The 15,222-nt window shown below is 47.2% G+C and overlaps 1 protein-coding gene across 1 annotated transcript; it reads left to right on the plus strand.

Annotated features, from left to right (window-relative positions):
• The first annotated feature begins 1,293 nt into the window (after positions 1 to 1,293).
• LOC129812999 (uncharacterized) lies at positions 1,294 to 5,322 on the plus strand. The gene is made up of 2 exons (XM_055865088.1): positions 1,294 to 4,506; positions 4,537 to 5,322. Exon 1 carries the CDS (start codon positions 1,968 to 1,970, stop codon positions 3,009 to 3,011), a length of 1,044 nt encoding a protein of 347 aa, XP_055721063.1. The 5' UTR covers positions 1,294 to 1,967; the 3' UTR covers positions 3,012 to 4,506; positions 4,537 to 5,322.
• Positions 5,323 to 15,222: the final 9,900 nt, after the last annotated feature.

Consider the following 15,222-nt stretch of genomic DNA (forward strand, 5'->3'; position numbering starts at 1 on the left):
TGACTGTCCTGACTGTCAGTACTGTATTACATAGACACTATGTGACTGTCCTGTATTACATAGACACTATGTGACTGTCCTGACTGTCAGTACTGTATTACATAGACACTATGTGACTGTCCTGACTGTCAGTACTGTATTACATAGACACTATGTGACTGTCCTGACTGTCAGTCCTGTATTCCATAGACACTATGTGACTGTCCTGACTGTCAGTACTGTATTCCATAGACACTATGTGACTGTCCTGACTGTCAGTACTGTATTCCATAGACACTATGTGACTGTCCTGTATTCCATAGACACTATGTGACTGTCCTGTATTCCATAGACACTATGTGACTGTCCTGTATTCCATAGACACTATGTGACTGTCCTGACTGTCAGTACTGTATTACATAGACACTATGTGACTGTCCTGACTGTCAGTACTGTATTACATAGACACTATGTGACTGTCCTGTATTCCATAGACACTATGTGACTGTCCTGACTGTCAGTACTGTATTACATAGACACTATGTGACTGTCCTGTATTCCATAGACACTATGTGACTGTCCTGTATTCCATAGACACTATGTGACTGTCCTGTATTCCATAGACACTATGTGACTGTCCTGTATTCCATAGACACTATGTGACTGTCCTGTATTCCATAGACACTATGTGACTGTCCTGTATTCCATAGACACTATGTGACTGTCCTGTATTCCATAGACACTATGTGACTGTCCTGTATTCCATAGACACTATGTGACTGTCCTGTATTCCATAGACACTATGTGACTGTCCTGTATTACATAGACACTATGTGACTGTCCTGACTGTCAGTACTGTATTACATAGACACTATGTGACTGTCCTGTATTACATAGACACTATGTGACTGTCCTGTATTCCATAGACACTATGTGACTGTCCTGACTGTCAGTACTGTATTACAAAGACACTATGTGACTGTCCTGACTGTCAGTACTGTATTCCATAGACACTATGTGACTGTCCTGACTGTCAGTCCTGTATTCCATAGACACTATGTGACTGTCCTGTATTCCATAGACACTATGTGACTGTCCTGACTGTCAGTACTGTATTCCATAGACACTATGTGACTGTCCTGACTGTCAGTACTGTATTACATAGACACTATGTGTCCTGACTGTCCTCTCTCTGTGTTCCAGAGCTATGCTGATGGTTCCCAGTACACTCACATGACGAGCCGTCAAATGGGCCCACACCCACACGACAACATCTCTCCTCCGTACCTCAACTCCAGACTAACAGGTAAGAGATTTCAAACATTAAAATGTAACAACATTTTATTGGAGGAACGAGACCATGTGCAAATGGATACATGACAAATAACTTTATTTTAGCAGGTTAAAAAAAAACATTTTTCTATCGGAAGAATGAGAAACAAACACACAGAACAATATTCTTAGAAAAGGGGACAGCTTCAGAGGTTCCAGTCTGTTCGGGATTTATTTATTTAACCAGGCGAGTCAGTTAAGAACAAATTCTTATTTACAATGATGGCCTACCGGGGAACAGTGCCCTGCCTTGTTCAGGGGCAGAACGACAGCTTTCTTTTTACCTTGTCAGCTCAGGGGATTCGATCTAGCAGCGTTTCGGTTCCTAGTCCAACCCTCTAACCACTAGGCTCTAACCACTAGGCTACCTGCCGACCCCAGGGGTCACCAGTAGAACTAACACACATTGTTTCTAAGTCTCGTCTATCCAGTCTAGGGGAAAATGACCCAGATGTGTCTTGTAAGCAGGCTCTTGCCCTTTTCCTGTACGTGCCTCACACAGTCAGTCAATAACTAAGGGCATTTAGCCTAACAGCTAAACACACTGCGCTGCGTCACAAATAGAACCCTATTCTCTACACTGTGCACTACATTTGGACCAGGCCTCATAGAAAGGGGGACACAACACAGTGTAAAAAGTCAGGTGACTTGGGGTGATGTTTATCAGCCCCTCTCTTTCCTCAGCCCCTCTCTTTCCTCAGTTCCTCTCTTTCCTCAGTTCCTCTCTTTCCTCAGTTCCTGTCTTTCCTCAGCCCCTCTCTTTCCTCAGTTCCTGTCTTTCCTCAGCCCCTCTCTTTCCTCAGTTCCTCTCTTTCCTCAGTTCCTCTCTTTCCTCAGTTCCTCTCTTTCCTCAGTTCCTCTCTTTCCTCAGTTCCTCTCTTTCCTCAGTTCCTCTCTTTCCTCAGCCCCTCTCTTTCCTCAGTTCCTCTCTTTCCTCAGTTCCTGTCTTTCCTCAGTTCCTCTCTTTCCTCAGTTCCTCTCTTTCCTCAGTTCCTCTCTTTCCTCAGTTCCTCTCTTTCCTCAGTTCCTCTCTTTCCTCAGTTCCTCTCTTTCCTCAGCCCCTCTCTTTCCTCAGTTCCTCTCTTTCCTCAGTTCCTGTCTTTCCTCAGTTCCTCTCTTTCCTCAGTTCCTGTCTTTCCTCAGTTCCTCTCTTTCCTCAGTTCCTCTCTTTCCTCAGTTCCTCTCTTTCCTCAGTTCCTCTCTTTCCTCAGTTCCTCTCTTTCCTCAGTTCCTCTCTTTCCTCAGTTCCTCTCTTTCCTCAGCCCCTCTCTTTCCTCAGTTTAACTCTTTCCTCAGTTCCTGTCTTTCCTCAGCCTCTCTCTTTCCTCAGTTCCTGTCTTTCCTCAGTTCCTCTCTTTCTTCAGTTCCTGTCTTTCCTCAGTTCCTATCTTTCCTCAGTTCCTATCTTTCCTCAGTTCTTCTCTTTCCTCAGTTCCTCTCTTTCTTCAGTTCCTGTCTTTCTTCAGTTCTTCTCTTTCCTCAGTTCCTCTCTTTCCTCAGTTCCTGTCTTTCCTCAGCCCCTCTCTTTCCTCAGTTCCTGTCTTTCCTCAGTTCCTCTCTTTCTTCAGTTCCTCTCTTTCTTCAGTTCCTGTCTTTCCTCAGTCCCTCTCTTTCCTCAGTTCCTAGGTTTTGGCCTTTCTAGGGAGGTTTTCCTAGCCACCGTGCTTCTACACCTGCATTCTAGCTGTTTGGGGTTTTAGGCTGGAGAAAGAGAGTACAGCACTTCGAGATATTAGCTGATGTACGAAGGGCTATATAAAATAAACTTGATTGATTGATTGATTGAGTTCCTCTCTTTCCTCAGTTCCTCTCTTTCCTCAGCCCTTCTCTTTCCTCAGCCCCTCTCTTTCCTCAGTTCCTGTCTTTCCTCAGCGCCTCTCTTTCCTCAGCCCCTCTCTTTCCTCAGCCCCTCTCTTTCCCCAGCCCCTCTCTTTCCTCAGCCCCTCTCTTTCCTCAGCCCCTCTCTTTCCTCAGCCCCTCTCTTTCCTCAGCCCCTCTCTTTCCTTAGCCCCTCTCTTTCCCCAGCCCCTCTCTTTCCTCAGCCCCTCTCTTTCCTCAGCCCCTCTCTTTCCTCAGTTCCTGTCTTTCCTCAGCCCCTCTCTTTCCTCAGCCCCTCTCTTTCCTCAGCCCCTCTCTTTCCCCAGCCCCTCTCTTTCCTCAGTTCCTCTCTTTCCTCAGTTCTTCTCTTTCCTCAGTTCCTCTCTTTCTTCAGTTGGCGTTTTAACTGAATGCTCACTTAACTCTCTCGGGCCGGTCAACTGAGGCGGTAACGGAACGCAAGGCAAGGCGAGCGATGGCAGACAGTGTTCAGTTAGCCGTAGTGCCCCTGTCTGCCCCCGGCCCTCTCCTCTGTGTGTGTGTGTGTGTGTGTGTGTGTGTGTGTGTGTGTGTGTGTGTGTGTGTGTGTGTGTGTGTGTGTGTGTGTGTGTGTGTGTGTGTGTGTGTGTGTGTGTGTGTGTGTGTGTGTGTGTGTGTGTGTGTGTCTACTGTCCCCTCAAGTTGTGAGCCAGTGGCCACTGACACAGATAATGTATCTTTTGACATGAATACCAGAGCCTAATTACACTTGACTTGCTCCATGAAATAAACTGAGCGGACAAAACATTAAGAACGCCTGCTCTTTCAGTGACACAGACTGACCAGGTGAATCCAGGTGAAAAGCTTGGATCCCTTATTGATGTCACTTGTTAAATCCATTTCAATCAGTGTAGATGAAGGGGAGGAGACATGTTAAATGAGACATGGATTGTGTATGTGTGTCATTCAGAGGGTGAATGGGCAAGACAAAATATTTACGTGCCTTTGTACGGGGTACGGTCGTTGGTGCCAGGCGCATCGGTTTGAGGTTGTCAAGAACTGCAACGCTGCTGGGTTTTTCACGCTCAACAGTTTCCTGTGTGTATCAAGAATGGTCCACCACCCACAGGACATCCAGCCAACTTGACACAACTTTGGGAAGCATTGGAGTCAACATGGGCCACCGTCCCTGTGGAACGATTTCGACACCTTGTAGAGTCCATGCCCCGATGTATTGAGACTAGAAAGTAGTGTACTACTTTTAACCAGAGGTCTATGGAACCCTATTCCCTATATAGTGCACTACTTTAGACCAGAACCCCAGAGAGAGAGAGGTGTGTTTCAGGTAGAGGAAGGAGAGAGAGAGGTGTGTTTCAGGTAGAGGGAGGAGAGAGAGAGGTGTGTTTCAGGTAGAGGGAGGAGAGAGAGAGGTGTGTTTCAGGTAGAGGGAGGAGAGAGAGAGAGGTGTGTTTCAGGTAGAGGGAGGAGAGAGAGAGGTGTGATTCAGGTAGAGGGAGGAGAGAGAGGTGTGATTCAGGTAGAGGGAGGAGAGAGAGAGAGGTGTGTTTCAGGTAGAGGGAGGAGAGAGAGAGAGGTGTGATTCAGGTAGAGGAAGGAGAGAGAGAGAGGTGTGTTTCAGGTAGAGGGAGGAGAGAGAGAGAGAGGTGTGTTTCAGGTAGAGGGAGGAGAGAGAGAGAGGTGTGTTTCATGTAGAGGGAGGAGAGAGAGAGAGAGGTGTGTTTCAGGTAGAGGGAGGAGAGAGAGGTGTGTTTCAGGTAGAGGGAGGAGAGAGAGGTGTGTTTCAGGTAGAGGGAGGAGAGAGAGAGAGGTGTGTTTCAGGTAGAGGGAGGAGAGAGAGGTGTGTTTCAGGTAGAGGGAGGAGAGAGAGAGAGGTGTGTTTCAGGTAGAGGGAGGAGTGAGAGAGAGGTGTGATTCATGTAGAGGGAGGAGAGAGAGAGAGGTGTGTTTCAGGTAGAGGGAGGAGAGAGAGAGAGAGATAAACGTGTCAGTTGATGAATGATGTGTGTTGTTTGTGTGTGTGTGTGTGTGTGTGTGTGTGTGTTTGTGTGTGTGTGTGTGTGTGTGTGTGTGTGTGTGTGTTTGATGAATGATGTGTGTTTCTTGTTTGTGTGTGTGTGTGTGTGTGTGTGTGTGTGTGTGTGTGTGTGTGTGTGTGTGTGTGTGTGTGTGTGTGTGTGTGTGTGTGTGTGTGTGTGTGTGTGTGTGTGTGTGTGTGTGTGTGTGTGTGTGTGTGTGTGTGTGTGTGTGTGTGTGTGTGTGTGTGTGTGTGTGTGTGTGTGTGTGTGTGTGTGTGTGTGTGTGTGTGTGTGTGTGTGTTTGATGAATGATGTGTGTTTCTTGTTTGTGTGTGTGTGTGTGTGTGTGTGTGTGTGTGTGTGTGTGTGTGTGTGTGTGTGAGTGTGTGTGTGTGTGTGTGTGTGTGTGTGTGTGTGTGTGTGTGTGTGTGTGTGTGTGTGTGTGTGTGTGTGTGTGTGTGTGTGTGTGTGTGTGTTTGATGAATGATGTGTGTTTCTTGTGTTAATCACCGGGCAGTACTTTTCATGACAACACTGGTCTGTTCTCTACCACCTGGTCTGTTCTCTACCACCTGGTCTGTTCTCTATACCACCTGGTCTGTTCTCTACCACCTGGTCTGTTCTCTACCACCTGGTCTGTTCTCTACCACCTGGTCTGTTCTCTACCACCTGGTCTGTTCTCTACCACCTGGTCTGTACTCTACCACCTGGTCTGTTCTCTACCACCTGGTCTGTTCTCTATACCACCTGGTCTGTTCTCTACCACCTGGTCTGTTCTCTACCACCTGGTCTGTTCTCTATACCACCTGGTCTGTTCTCTACCACCTGGTCTGTTCTCTACCACCTGGTCTGTTCTCTACCACCTGGTCTGTTCTCTATACCACCTGGTCTGTTCTCTACCACCTGGTCTGTTCTCTACCACCTGGTCTGTTCTCTACCACCTGGTCTGTTCTCTACCACCTGGTCTGTTCTCTATACCACCTGGTCTGTTCTCTACCACCTGGTCTGTTCTCTACCACCTGGTCTGTTCTCTACCACCTGGTCTGTTCTCTACCACCTGGTCTATTCTCTACCACGTGGTCTGTCTGGTTAACTCTGGAGTTAAGAGTGAGGGTACAAGGCCAATGTATGTCCCAACTCTTCACCCCTCCCCCATAATGCCAATTGTCTGACATTAACGTCTACAGTGTCGGTGTTCCCCACGCAGGAAAGTTGAGCTAACGTAGGCTAATGTGATTAGCATGAGGTTGTGATATTGTGATATTGGCAGAAAGCTTACAATTTTGTTAATCTAACTGCACTGTCCAATTTACAGTAGCTATTACAGTGAAAACATACCATGTTAATGTCTGAGGAGAGTGCACAATTATGTACTTGAAAATGTATGAATAAACCAATTAGCCACATTTGAGCAGTCTTGATACAACATTTTGAACAGAAATGCAATGGTTCGTTGGATCATTCTAAAACTTTGCACATACACTGCTGCCATCTAGTGGCCAACATCTAAATTGATTCAAAGCTGGAATAATACATTATGGCCTTTCTCTTGTTGTTTCAAAGATGATGGTACAAAAAAAAATATAAAAAAATAAACGTGTATGTTTTTGTCTTTGTATTATCTTTTACCAGATCTAATGTGTTATATTCTCCTACATTAATTTCACATTTCCACAAACTTTCAAGTGTTTCATTTCAAATGGTACTAACAATATGCATATCCTTGCTTCAGGTCCTGAGCTACAGGCAGTTAGATTTGGGTATATCACTTTAGCCCGAAAATTTGGGGGGAAAAGGCGCTGATCCTTAAAGAGGTTTTAACCTAAAACATTGGATTAGTGTAATCATGGTTGGGAGAGAGTTTCAGTTTTTAGTGAATCCATGACAGGAAGTGTCCAAGTGTACTCTTTGGGGAACAGGAAATAGGGAATTGAATTGCAACTCATGTCTGCAAGCCCGACTGAGGCAAGTGGTGTTCTCAGTTCAGCTTTGAGGAAGTACATGCTCCGTGCTAGCTAGCCAAACATGCTCCGTGCTAGCTAGCCAAACATGCTCCGTGCTAGCTAGCCAAACATGCTCCGTGCTAGCTAGCCAAACATGCTCTGTGCTAGCTAGCCAAACATGCTCTGTGCTAGCTAGCCAAACATGCTCTGTGCTAGCTAGCCAAACATGCTCTGTGCTAGCTAACCAAACATGCTCTGTGCTAGCTAGCCAAACATGCTCTGTGATAGCTAGCAAAACATGCTCTGTGCTAGCTAACCAAACATGCTCCGTGCTAGCTAGCCAAACATGCTCTGTGCTAGCTAGCCAAACACGCTCCGTGCTAGCTAGCCAAACATGCTCTGTGCTAGCTAGCCAAACATGCTCTGTGCTAGTTAGCCAAACATGCTCCGTGCTAGCTAACCAACCATGCTCTGTGCTAGCTAGCCAAACAAGCTCTGTGCTAGCCAGCCAAACGTGCTCTGTGCTAGCTAGCCAAACATGCTCCGTGCTAGCTAGCCAAACATGCTCCGTGCTAGCTAGCCAAACATGCTCTGTGCTAGCTAGCCAAACATGCTCTGTGCTAGCTAACCAAACATGCTCCGTGCTAGCTAACCAAACATGCTCTGTGCTAGCTAGCCAAACAAGCTCTGTGCTAGCCAGCCAAACGTGCTCTGTGCTAGCTAGCCAAACATGCTCCGTGCTAGCTAGCCAAACATGCTCTGTGCTAGCTAACCAAACATGCTCTGTGCTAGCTAGCCAAACATGCTCTGTGCTAGCTAGCCAAACATGCTCTGTGCTAGCTAACCAAACATGCTCCGTGCTAGCTAACCAACCATGCTCTGTGCTAGCTAGCCAAACAAGCTCTGTGCTAGCTAGCTAAACATGCTCTGTGCTAGCTAGCCAAACATGTTCTGTGCTAGCTAGCCAAACATGCTCTGTGCTAGCTAGCCAAACATGCTCTGTGCTAGCTAGCCAAACATGTTCTGTGCTAGCTAGCCAAACATGCTCTGTGCTAGCTAGCCAAACATGCTAGCTAGCCAAACATGCTCTGTGCTAGCTAGCCAAACGTGCTCTGTGCTAGCTAGCCACACATGCTCTGTGCTAGCTAGCCAAACATGCTCTGTGCTAGCTAGCCAAACATGCTAGCTAGCCAAACATGCTCTGTGCTAGCTAGCCAAACATGCTCTGTGCTAGCTAGCCAAACATGCTCTGTGCTAGCTAGCCAAATGGGTGTCGCAGCAGCAGCTAACAACGTACTACCAGCCTGTACTGCTGTCACAGACATGGCAAAATGTACCACAGATACATTCTGAGTTTGATTTTGTAGCCCTGGTTAAGAAATGGCTTTGCTGTATCTGATTCATGTTGTCTCCAGTAAGTAGTTCCTGTTCATTCAACAGAGGGTGTTTCTCTGCTGGGGGGGGGGGGAAATATGGACTTTTTTTGTTTATTGTCGAGATTTCGGGGGATTTGTTGACCTGGATGACCCAGGAAGTCCAACATATAATAACTGGTTGACCTTTGAGATCAAGGTAAACACCTATAGGATAATACTTTCTGTCTCACCTTGAATTATATTTCAAATATTCAAATATTTATCCTATTATGTAGTATATAGTATATTGTTATCATAGAATGTTAACACCATGTATACCTTTCTGTCTGTAAAGCTGAGATCAGCCGGTATTATCCTGGTCTGGACGAGCCAGTCTATGGTCTATATCATTAGTATAGGCTAGTATTGGATACCTGACTACCATTATACTGGTCTATAGGAGCTGTGTAGTCCCAGAGCTGTGTAGTCCCAGTGCTGTGTAGTCCCAGAGCTGTGTAGTCCCAGAGCTGTGTAGTCCCAGAGCGGTGTAGTCCTAGAGCTGTGTAGTCCCAGAGCTGTGTAGTCCCAGAGCTGTGTATTCCCAGAGCAGTGTAGTCCCAGAGCGGTGTAGTCCCAGAGCTGTGTAGTCCCAGAGCTGTGTAGTCCCAGAGCTGTGTAGTCCCAGAGCTGTGTAGTCCCAGCGTATGGTCTACCATAATACTGGTCTATAGGAGCTGTGTATTCCCAGAGCTGTGTAGTCCCAGAGCTGTGTAGTCCCAGAGCTGTGTAGTCCCAGAGCTGTGTAGTCCCAGTGCTGTGTAGTCCCAGAGCTGTGTAGTCCCAGAGCTGTGTAGTTCTAGAGCTGTGTAGTCCCAGCGTATGGTCTACCATAATACTGGTCTATAGGAGCTGTGTAGTCCCAGAGCTGTGTAGTCCCAGAGCTGTGTAGTCCCAGAGCTGTGTAGTCCCAGAGCGGTGTAGTCCTAGAGCTGTGTAGTCCCAGAGCTGTGTAGTCCCAGAGCTGTGTATTCCCAGAGCAGTGTAGTCCCAGAGCGGTGTAGTCCCAGAGCTGTGTAGTCCCAGAGCTGTGTAGTCCGAGAGCTGTGTAGTCCCAGAGCTGTGTAGTCCTAGAGCTGTGTAGTCCCAGCGTATGGTCTACCATAATACTGGTCTATAGGAGCTGTGTATTCCCAGAGCTGTGTAGTCCCAGAGCTGTGTAGTCCCAGAGCTGTGTAGTCCCAGAGCTGTGTAGTCCCAGAGTGGTGTAGTCCCAGAGCTGTGTAGTCCCAGAGCTGTGTAGTCCCAGAGCTGTGTAGTCCCAGAGTGGTGTAGTCCCAGTGCTGTGTAGTCCCAGAGCTGTGTAGTCCCAGAGCTGTGTAGTCCCAGAGCTGTGTAGTCCCAGCGTATGGTCTACCATAATACTGGTCTATAGGAGCTGTGTAGTCCCAGAGCTGTGTAGTCCTAGAGCTGTGTAGTCCCAGAGCTATGTAGTCCCAGAGCTGTGTAGTCCCAGAGCTGTGTAGTCCCAGTGCTGTGTAGTCCCAGGGCTATGTAGTCCCAGTGCTGTGTAGTCCCAGAGCTGTGTAGTCCCAGAGCTGTCTAGTCCCAGAGCTGTGTAGTCCCAGAGCTGTGTAGGTGTCTGACTCTATGATCCCTCCGTCTGAGATATTCCTTTTGAAATATGACCCTCCTTCCCCTCCCCTCTCCTCCACTCCCCTCCCCTCCCCTCTCCTCCACTCCCCTCCCCTCCCCTCCTCTCCCCTCTCCTCCACTCCTCTCCCCTCCCCTCCCCTCCCCTCCACTCCTCTCCTCTCCCCTCCCCTCCACTCCCCTCCCCTCCCCTCCCCTCCACTCCTCTCCCCTCTCCTCCACTCCTCTTCCTTATTCTCTCTCTCCCTGCCACAGATGGCCCACGATGGCTGGCTAGAGGCCCACAAAAACCCTCCTCTCCCCCTCCTCTCCCCCTCCTCTCCCCCTCCTCTCTCCCTCTTCCCCTTTCTTCTACTCTTGACTCCCTCCATATAATCTAATTTCCCTTCTTCTTGTCCCCTGTCCTCCACCCTTCCCCCCGTCACCACCCCTCCCGTCACCTCCAGTTAACCTAATTAACAGGTGTTAACTGTGCGGCCACTCACCTCCTGCGTTAGGGGTCGGGGGCTCCTCTCTCCTCTGTCCATCTCGCCCCCTGCTGTCCTCTGGAGCTCCACGTCGAGCTCCATGAACAGGGGCACTCCTCTCTGCTCTCCCCGCCAAACCCCCTCCGCCGCTGGGGGCAGTGCCAAGGTCGTGCCCCGGCCCTACGCTGGCGGTGCCTGGAATAATCAAGTAGGGCTGAGGGGGAGTGAAGGGGGAGTGGAGAGGAGGCTGACACAGGATTGGGGCCACCTCCATCAACCCCTGGTTTGTGTCCCAGATAGAACTCTATCCCCTATATAGTACACTACTTTAGACCAGGGCCCTATGGAACCCTATTCCCTATATAGTGCACTACTTTAGACCACAGCCCTACGGAACCCTATTCCCTATATATAGTACACTACTTTAGACCAGAGCCCTATGGAACCCTATTCCCTATATAGTGCACTACTTTAGACCACAGACCTATGGGACTCTTGCTAAACGTATTGTACTATGTGGGGCAGTGGTTCCCAAACCTTTTCACTCAGTCCCCCCTTCCATCACTGGGGAACATCAACCAGCCTCTAGTCATCATGCTATTAGACAGAGAGAGAGGTCAACTAGCCTCTAGTCATCATGCTATTAGACAGATAGAGGTCAACCAGCCTCTAGTCATCATGCTATTAGACAGAGAGAGGTCAACTAGCCTCTAGTCATCATGCTATTAGACAGAGAGAGGTCAACTAGCCTCTAGTCATCATGCTATTAGACAGAGAGAGGTCAACTAGCCTCTAGTCATCATGCTATTAGACAGAGAGAGGTCAACTAGCCTCTAGTCATCATGCTATTAGACAGAGAGAGAGAGGTCAACTAGCCTCTAGTCATCATGCTATTAGACAGAGAGAGGTCAACTAGCCTCTAGTCATCATGCTATTAGACAGAGAGAGAGGTCAACTAGCCTCTAGTCATCATGCTATTAGACAGAGAGAGAGAGGTCAACTAGCCTCTAGTCATCATGCTATTAGACAGAGAGAGGTCAACTAGCCTCTAGTCATCATGCTATTAGACAGAGAGAGGTCAACTAGCCTCTAGTCATCATGCTATTAGACAGAGAGAGGTCAACTAGCCTCTAGTCATCATGCTATTAGACAGAGAGAGAGGTCAACTAGCCTCTAGTCATCATGCTATTAGACAGAGAGAGAGGTCAACTAGCCTCTAGTCATCATGCTATTAGACAGAGAGAGAGGTCAACTAGCCTCTAGTCATCATGCTATTAGACAGAGAGAGAGGTCAACTAGCCTCTAGTCATCATGCTATTAGACAGAGAGAGGTCAACTAGCCTCTAGTCATCATGCTATTAGACAGAGAGAGGTCAACTAGCCTCTAGTCATCATGCTATTAGACAGAGAGAGGTCAACTAGCCTCTAGTCATCATGCTATTAGACAGAGAGAGAGGTCAACTAGCCTCTAGTCATCATGCTATTAGACAGAGAGAGGTCAACTAGCCTCTAGTCATCATGCTATTAGACAGAGAGAGGTCAACTAGCCTCTAGTCATCATGCTATTAGACAGAGAGAGGTCAACTAGCCTCTAGTCATCATGCTATTAGACAGAAGAGAGGTCAACTAGCCTCTAGTCATCATGCTATTAGACAGAGAGAGGTCAACTAGCCTCTAGTCATCATGCTATTAGACAGAAGAGAGGTCAACTAGCCTCTAGTCATCATGCTATTAGACAGAGAGAGGTCAACTAGCCTCTAGTCATCATGCTATTAGACAGAGAGAGAGGTCAACTAGCCTCTAGTCATCATGCTATTAGACAGAGAGAGGTCAACTAGCCTCTAGTCATCATGCTATTAGACAGAGAGAGGTCAACTAGCCTCTAGTCATCATGCTATTAGACAGAGAGAGGTCAACTAGCCTCTAGTCATCATGCTATTAGACAGAGAGAGGTCAACTAGCCTCTAGTCATCATGCTATTAGACAGAGAGAGGTCAACTAGCCTCTAGTCATCATGCTATTAGACAGAGAGAGGTCAACTAGCCTCTAGTCATCATGCTATTAGACAGAGAGAGGTCAACTAGCCTCTAGTCATCATGCTATTAGACAGAGAGAGGTCAACTAGCCTCTAGTCATCATGCTATTAGACAGAGAGAGGTCAACTAGCCTCTAGTCATCATGCTATTAGACAGAGAGAGGTCAACTAGCCTCTAGTCATCATGCTATTAGACAGAGAGAGAGGTCAACTAGCCTCTAGTCATCATGCTATTAGACAGAGAGAGGTCAACTAGCCTCTAGTCATCATGCTATTAGACAGAGAGAGAGGTCAACTAGCCTCTAGTCATCATGCTATTAGACAGAGAGAGGTCAACTAGCCTCTAGTCATCATGCTATTAGACAGAGAGAGGTCAACTAGCCTCTAGTCATCATGCTATTAGACAGAGAGAGAGGTCAACTAGCCTCTAGTCATCATGCTATTAGACAGAGAGAGGTCAACTAGCCTCTAGTCATCATGCTATTAGACAGAGAGAGAGGTCAACTAGCCTCTAGTCATCATGCTATTAGACAGAGAGAGAGGTCAACTAGCCTCTAGTCATCATGCTATTAGACAGAGAGAGGTCAACTAGCCTCTAGTCATCATGCTATTAGACAGAGAGAGAGGTCAACTAGCCTCTAGTCATCATGCTATTAGACAGAGAGAGGTCAACTAGCCTCTAGTCATCATGCTATTAGACAGAGAGAGGTCAACTAGCCTCTAGTCATCATGCTATTAGACAGAGAGAGGTCAACTAGCCTCTAGTCATCATGCTATTAGACAGAGAGAGAGGTCAACTAGCCTCTAGTCATCATGCTATTAGACAGAGAGAGGTCAACTAGCCTCTAGTCATCATGCTATTAGACAGAGAGAGGTCAACTAGCCTCTAGTCATCATGCTATTAGACAGAGAGAGGTCAACTAGCCTCTAGTCATCATGCTATTAGACAGAGAGAGGTCAACTAGCCTCTAGTCATCATGCTATTAGACAGAGAGAGAGGTCAACTAGCCTCTAGTCATCATGCTATTAGACAGAGAGAGGTCAACTAGCCTCTAGTCATCATGCTATTAGACAGAGAGAGGTCAACTAGCCTCTAGTCATCATGCTATTAGACAGAGAGAGAGGTCAACTAGCCTCTAGTCATCATGCTATTAGACAGAGAGAGAGGTCAACTAGCCTCTAGTCATCATGCTATTAGACAGAGAGAGAGGTCAACTAGCCTCTAGTCATCATGCTATTAGACAGAGAGAGAGGTCAACTAGCCTCTAGTCATCATGCTATTAGACAGAGAGAGAGGTCAACTAGCCTCTAGTCATCATGCTATTAGACAGAGAGAGAGGTCAACTAGCCTCTAGTCATCATGCTATTAGACAGAGAGAGGTCAACTAGCCTCTAGTCATCATGCTATTAGACAGAGAGAGGTCAACTAGCCTCTAGTCATCATGCTATTAGACAGAGAGAGGTCAACTAGCCTCTAGTCATCATGCTATTAGACAGAGAGAGGTCAACTAGCCTCTAGTCATCATGCTATTAGACAGAGAGAGGTCAACTAGCCTCTAGTCATCATGCTATTAGACAGAGAGAGGTCAACTAGCCTCTAGTCATCATGCTATTAGACAGAGAGAGAGGTCAACTAGCCTCTAGTCATCATGCTATTAGACAGAGAGAGAGAGTTCAACTAGCCTGTGTGTCTGTGTGTGTGTGTGTGTCTGTGTGTGTGTGTGTGTGTGTGTGTGTGTGTGTGTGTGTGTGTGTGTGTGTGTGTGTGTGTGTGTGTGTGTGTGTGTGTGTGTGTGTGTGTGTGTGTGTGTGTGTGTGGAGATGTAGTGTGTGTGTGGAGGTGTAGTGTGTGTGTGGAGGTGTAGTGTGTGTGCGTGTCTGTGCCCTGTGTGTGTGTGTGTGTGTGTGTCTGTGTGTGTGTGTGTCTGTGTGTGTGTGAGTGTGTGTGTGTGTGTGTCTGTGTGTGTCTGTGTGGAGGTGTAGTGTGTGTGTGTGGAGGTGTAGTGTGTGTGTGTGTGTGGAGGTGTAGTGGTATGATGTGTCCTCTAATCCAATTTGTTGTTACGTTTTTTACTTTGGACGTTTTAAATATTCAGTGGTGTCTTCACCTCAGCTTCCCACAGAACTTTCTCCAAAATACCCATGATCCCCTAGTTCCTGTGTTGTTGTTGTTGTTGTGTGTGTGTGTGTGTGTGTGTGTGTGTGTCTGTGTGTGTCTGTGTGTGTCTGTGTGTGTCTGTGTGTGTCTGTGTGTGTGTGTGTGTGTGTGTGTGTGTGTGTGTGTGTGTGTGTGTGTGTGTGTGTGTGTGTGTGTGTCTGTGTGTGTGTGTGTGCAGCTGGAATGTACACTAGCAGGGGAGATTGGAATTCTAGAGGCATCCCATTCCTCGGAGAGAGCTGCTGATTGGTAGAGCCTGGAGGCAGGCCCCCTCTCGCCCTCGGCCTAGATTCAGCCCAGCTTGGCCGAGCTCGCCTCAACGTCTAACATGGCAACGGCCCGCATGCAATCTACAATACCCAATGTACGGGTACATATTTATTTATAAAAAATAAATATATATATGGTTTTATTTTTATTCCTAAATTAATAGAATACAAGTATTAATACATTTCCTTTAGTATTTGACT

This window comes from Salvelinus fontinalis, chromosome 2 (genome assembly GCF_029448725.1).
Source record: "Salvelinus fontinalis isolate EN_2023a chromosome 2, ASM2944872v1, whole genome shotgun sequence".
NCBI lineage: Eukaryota > Metazoa > Chordata > Actinopteri > Salmoniformes > Salmonidae > Salvelinus > Salvelinus fontinalis.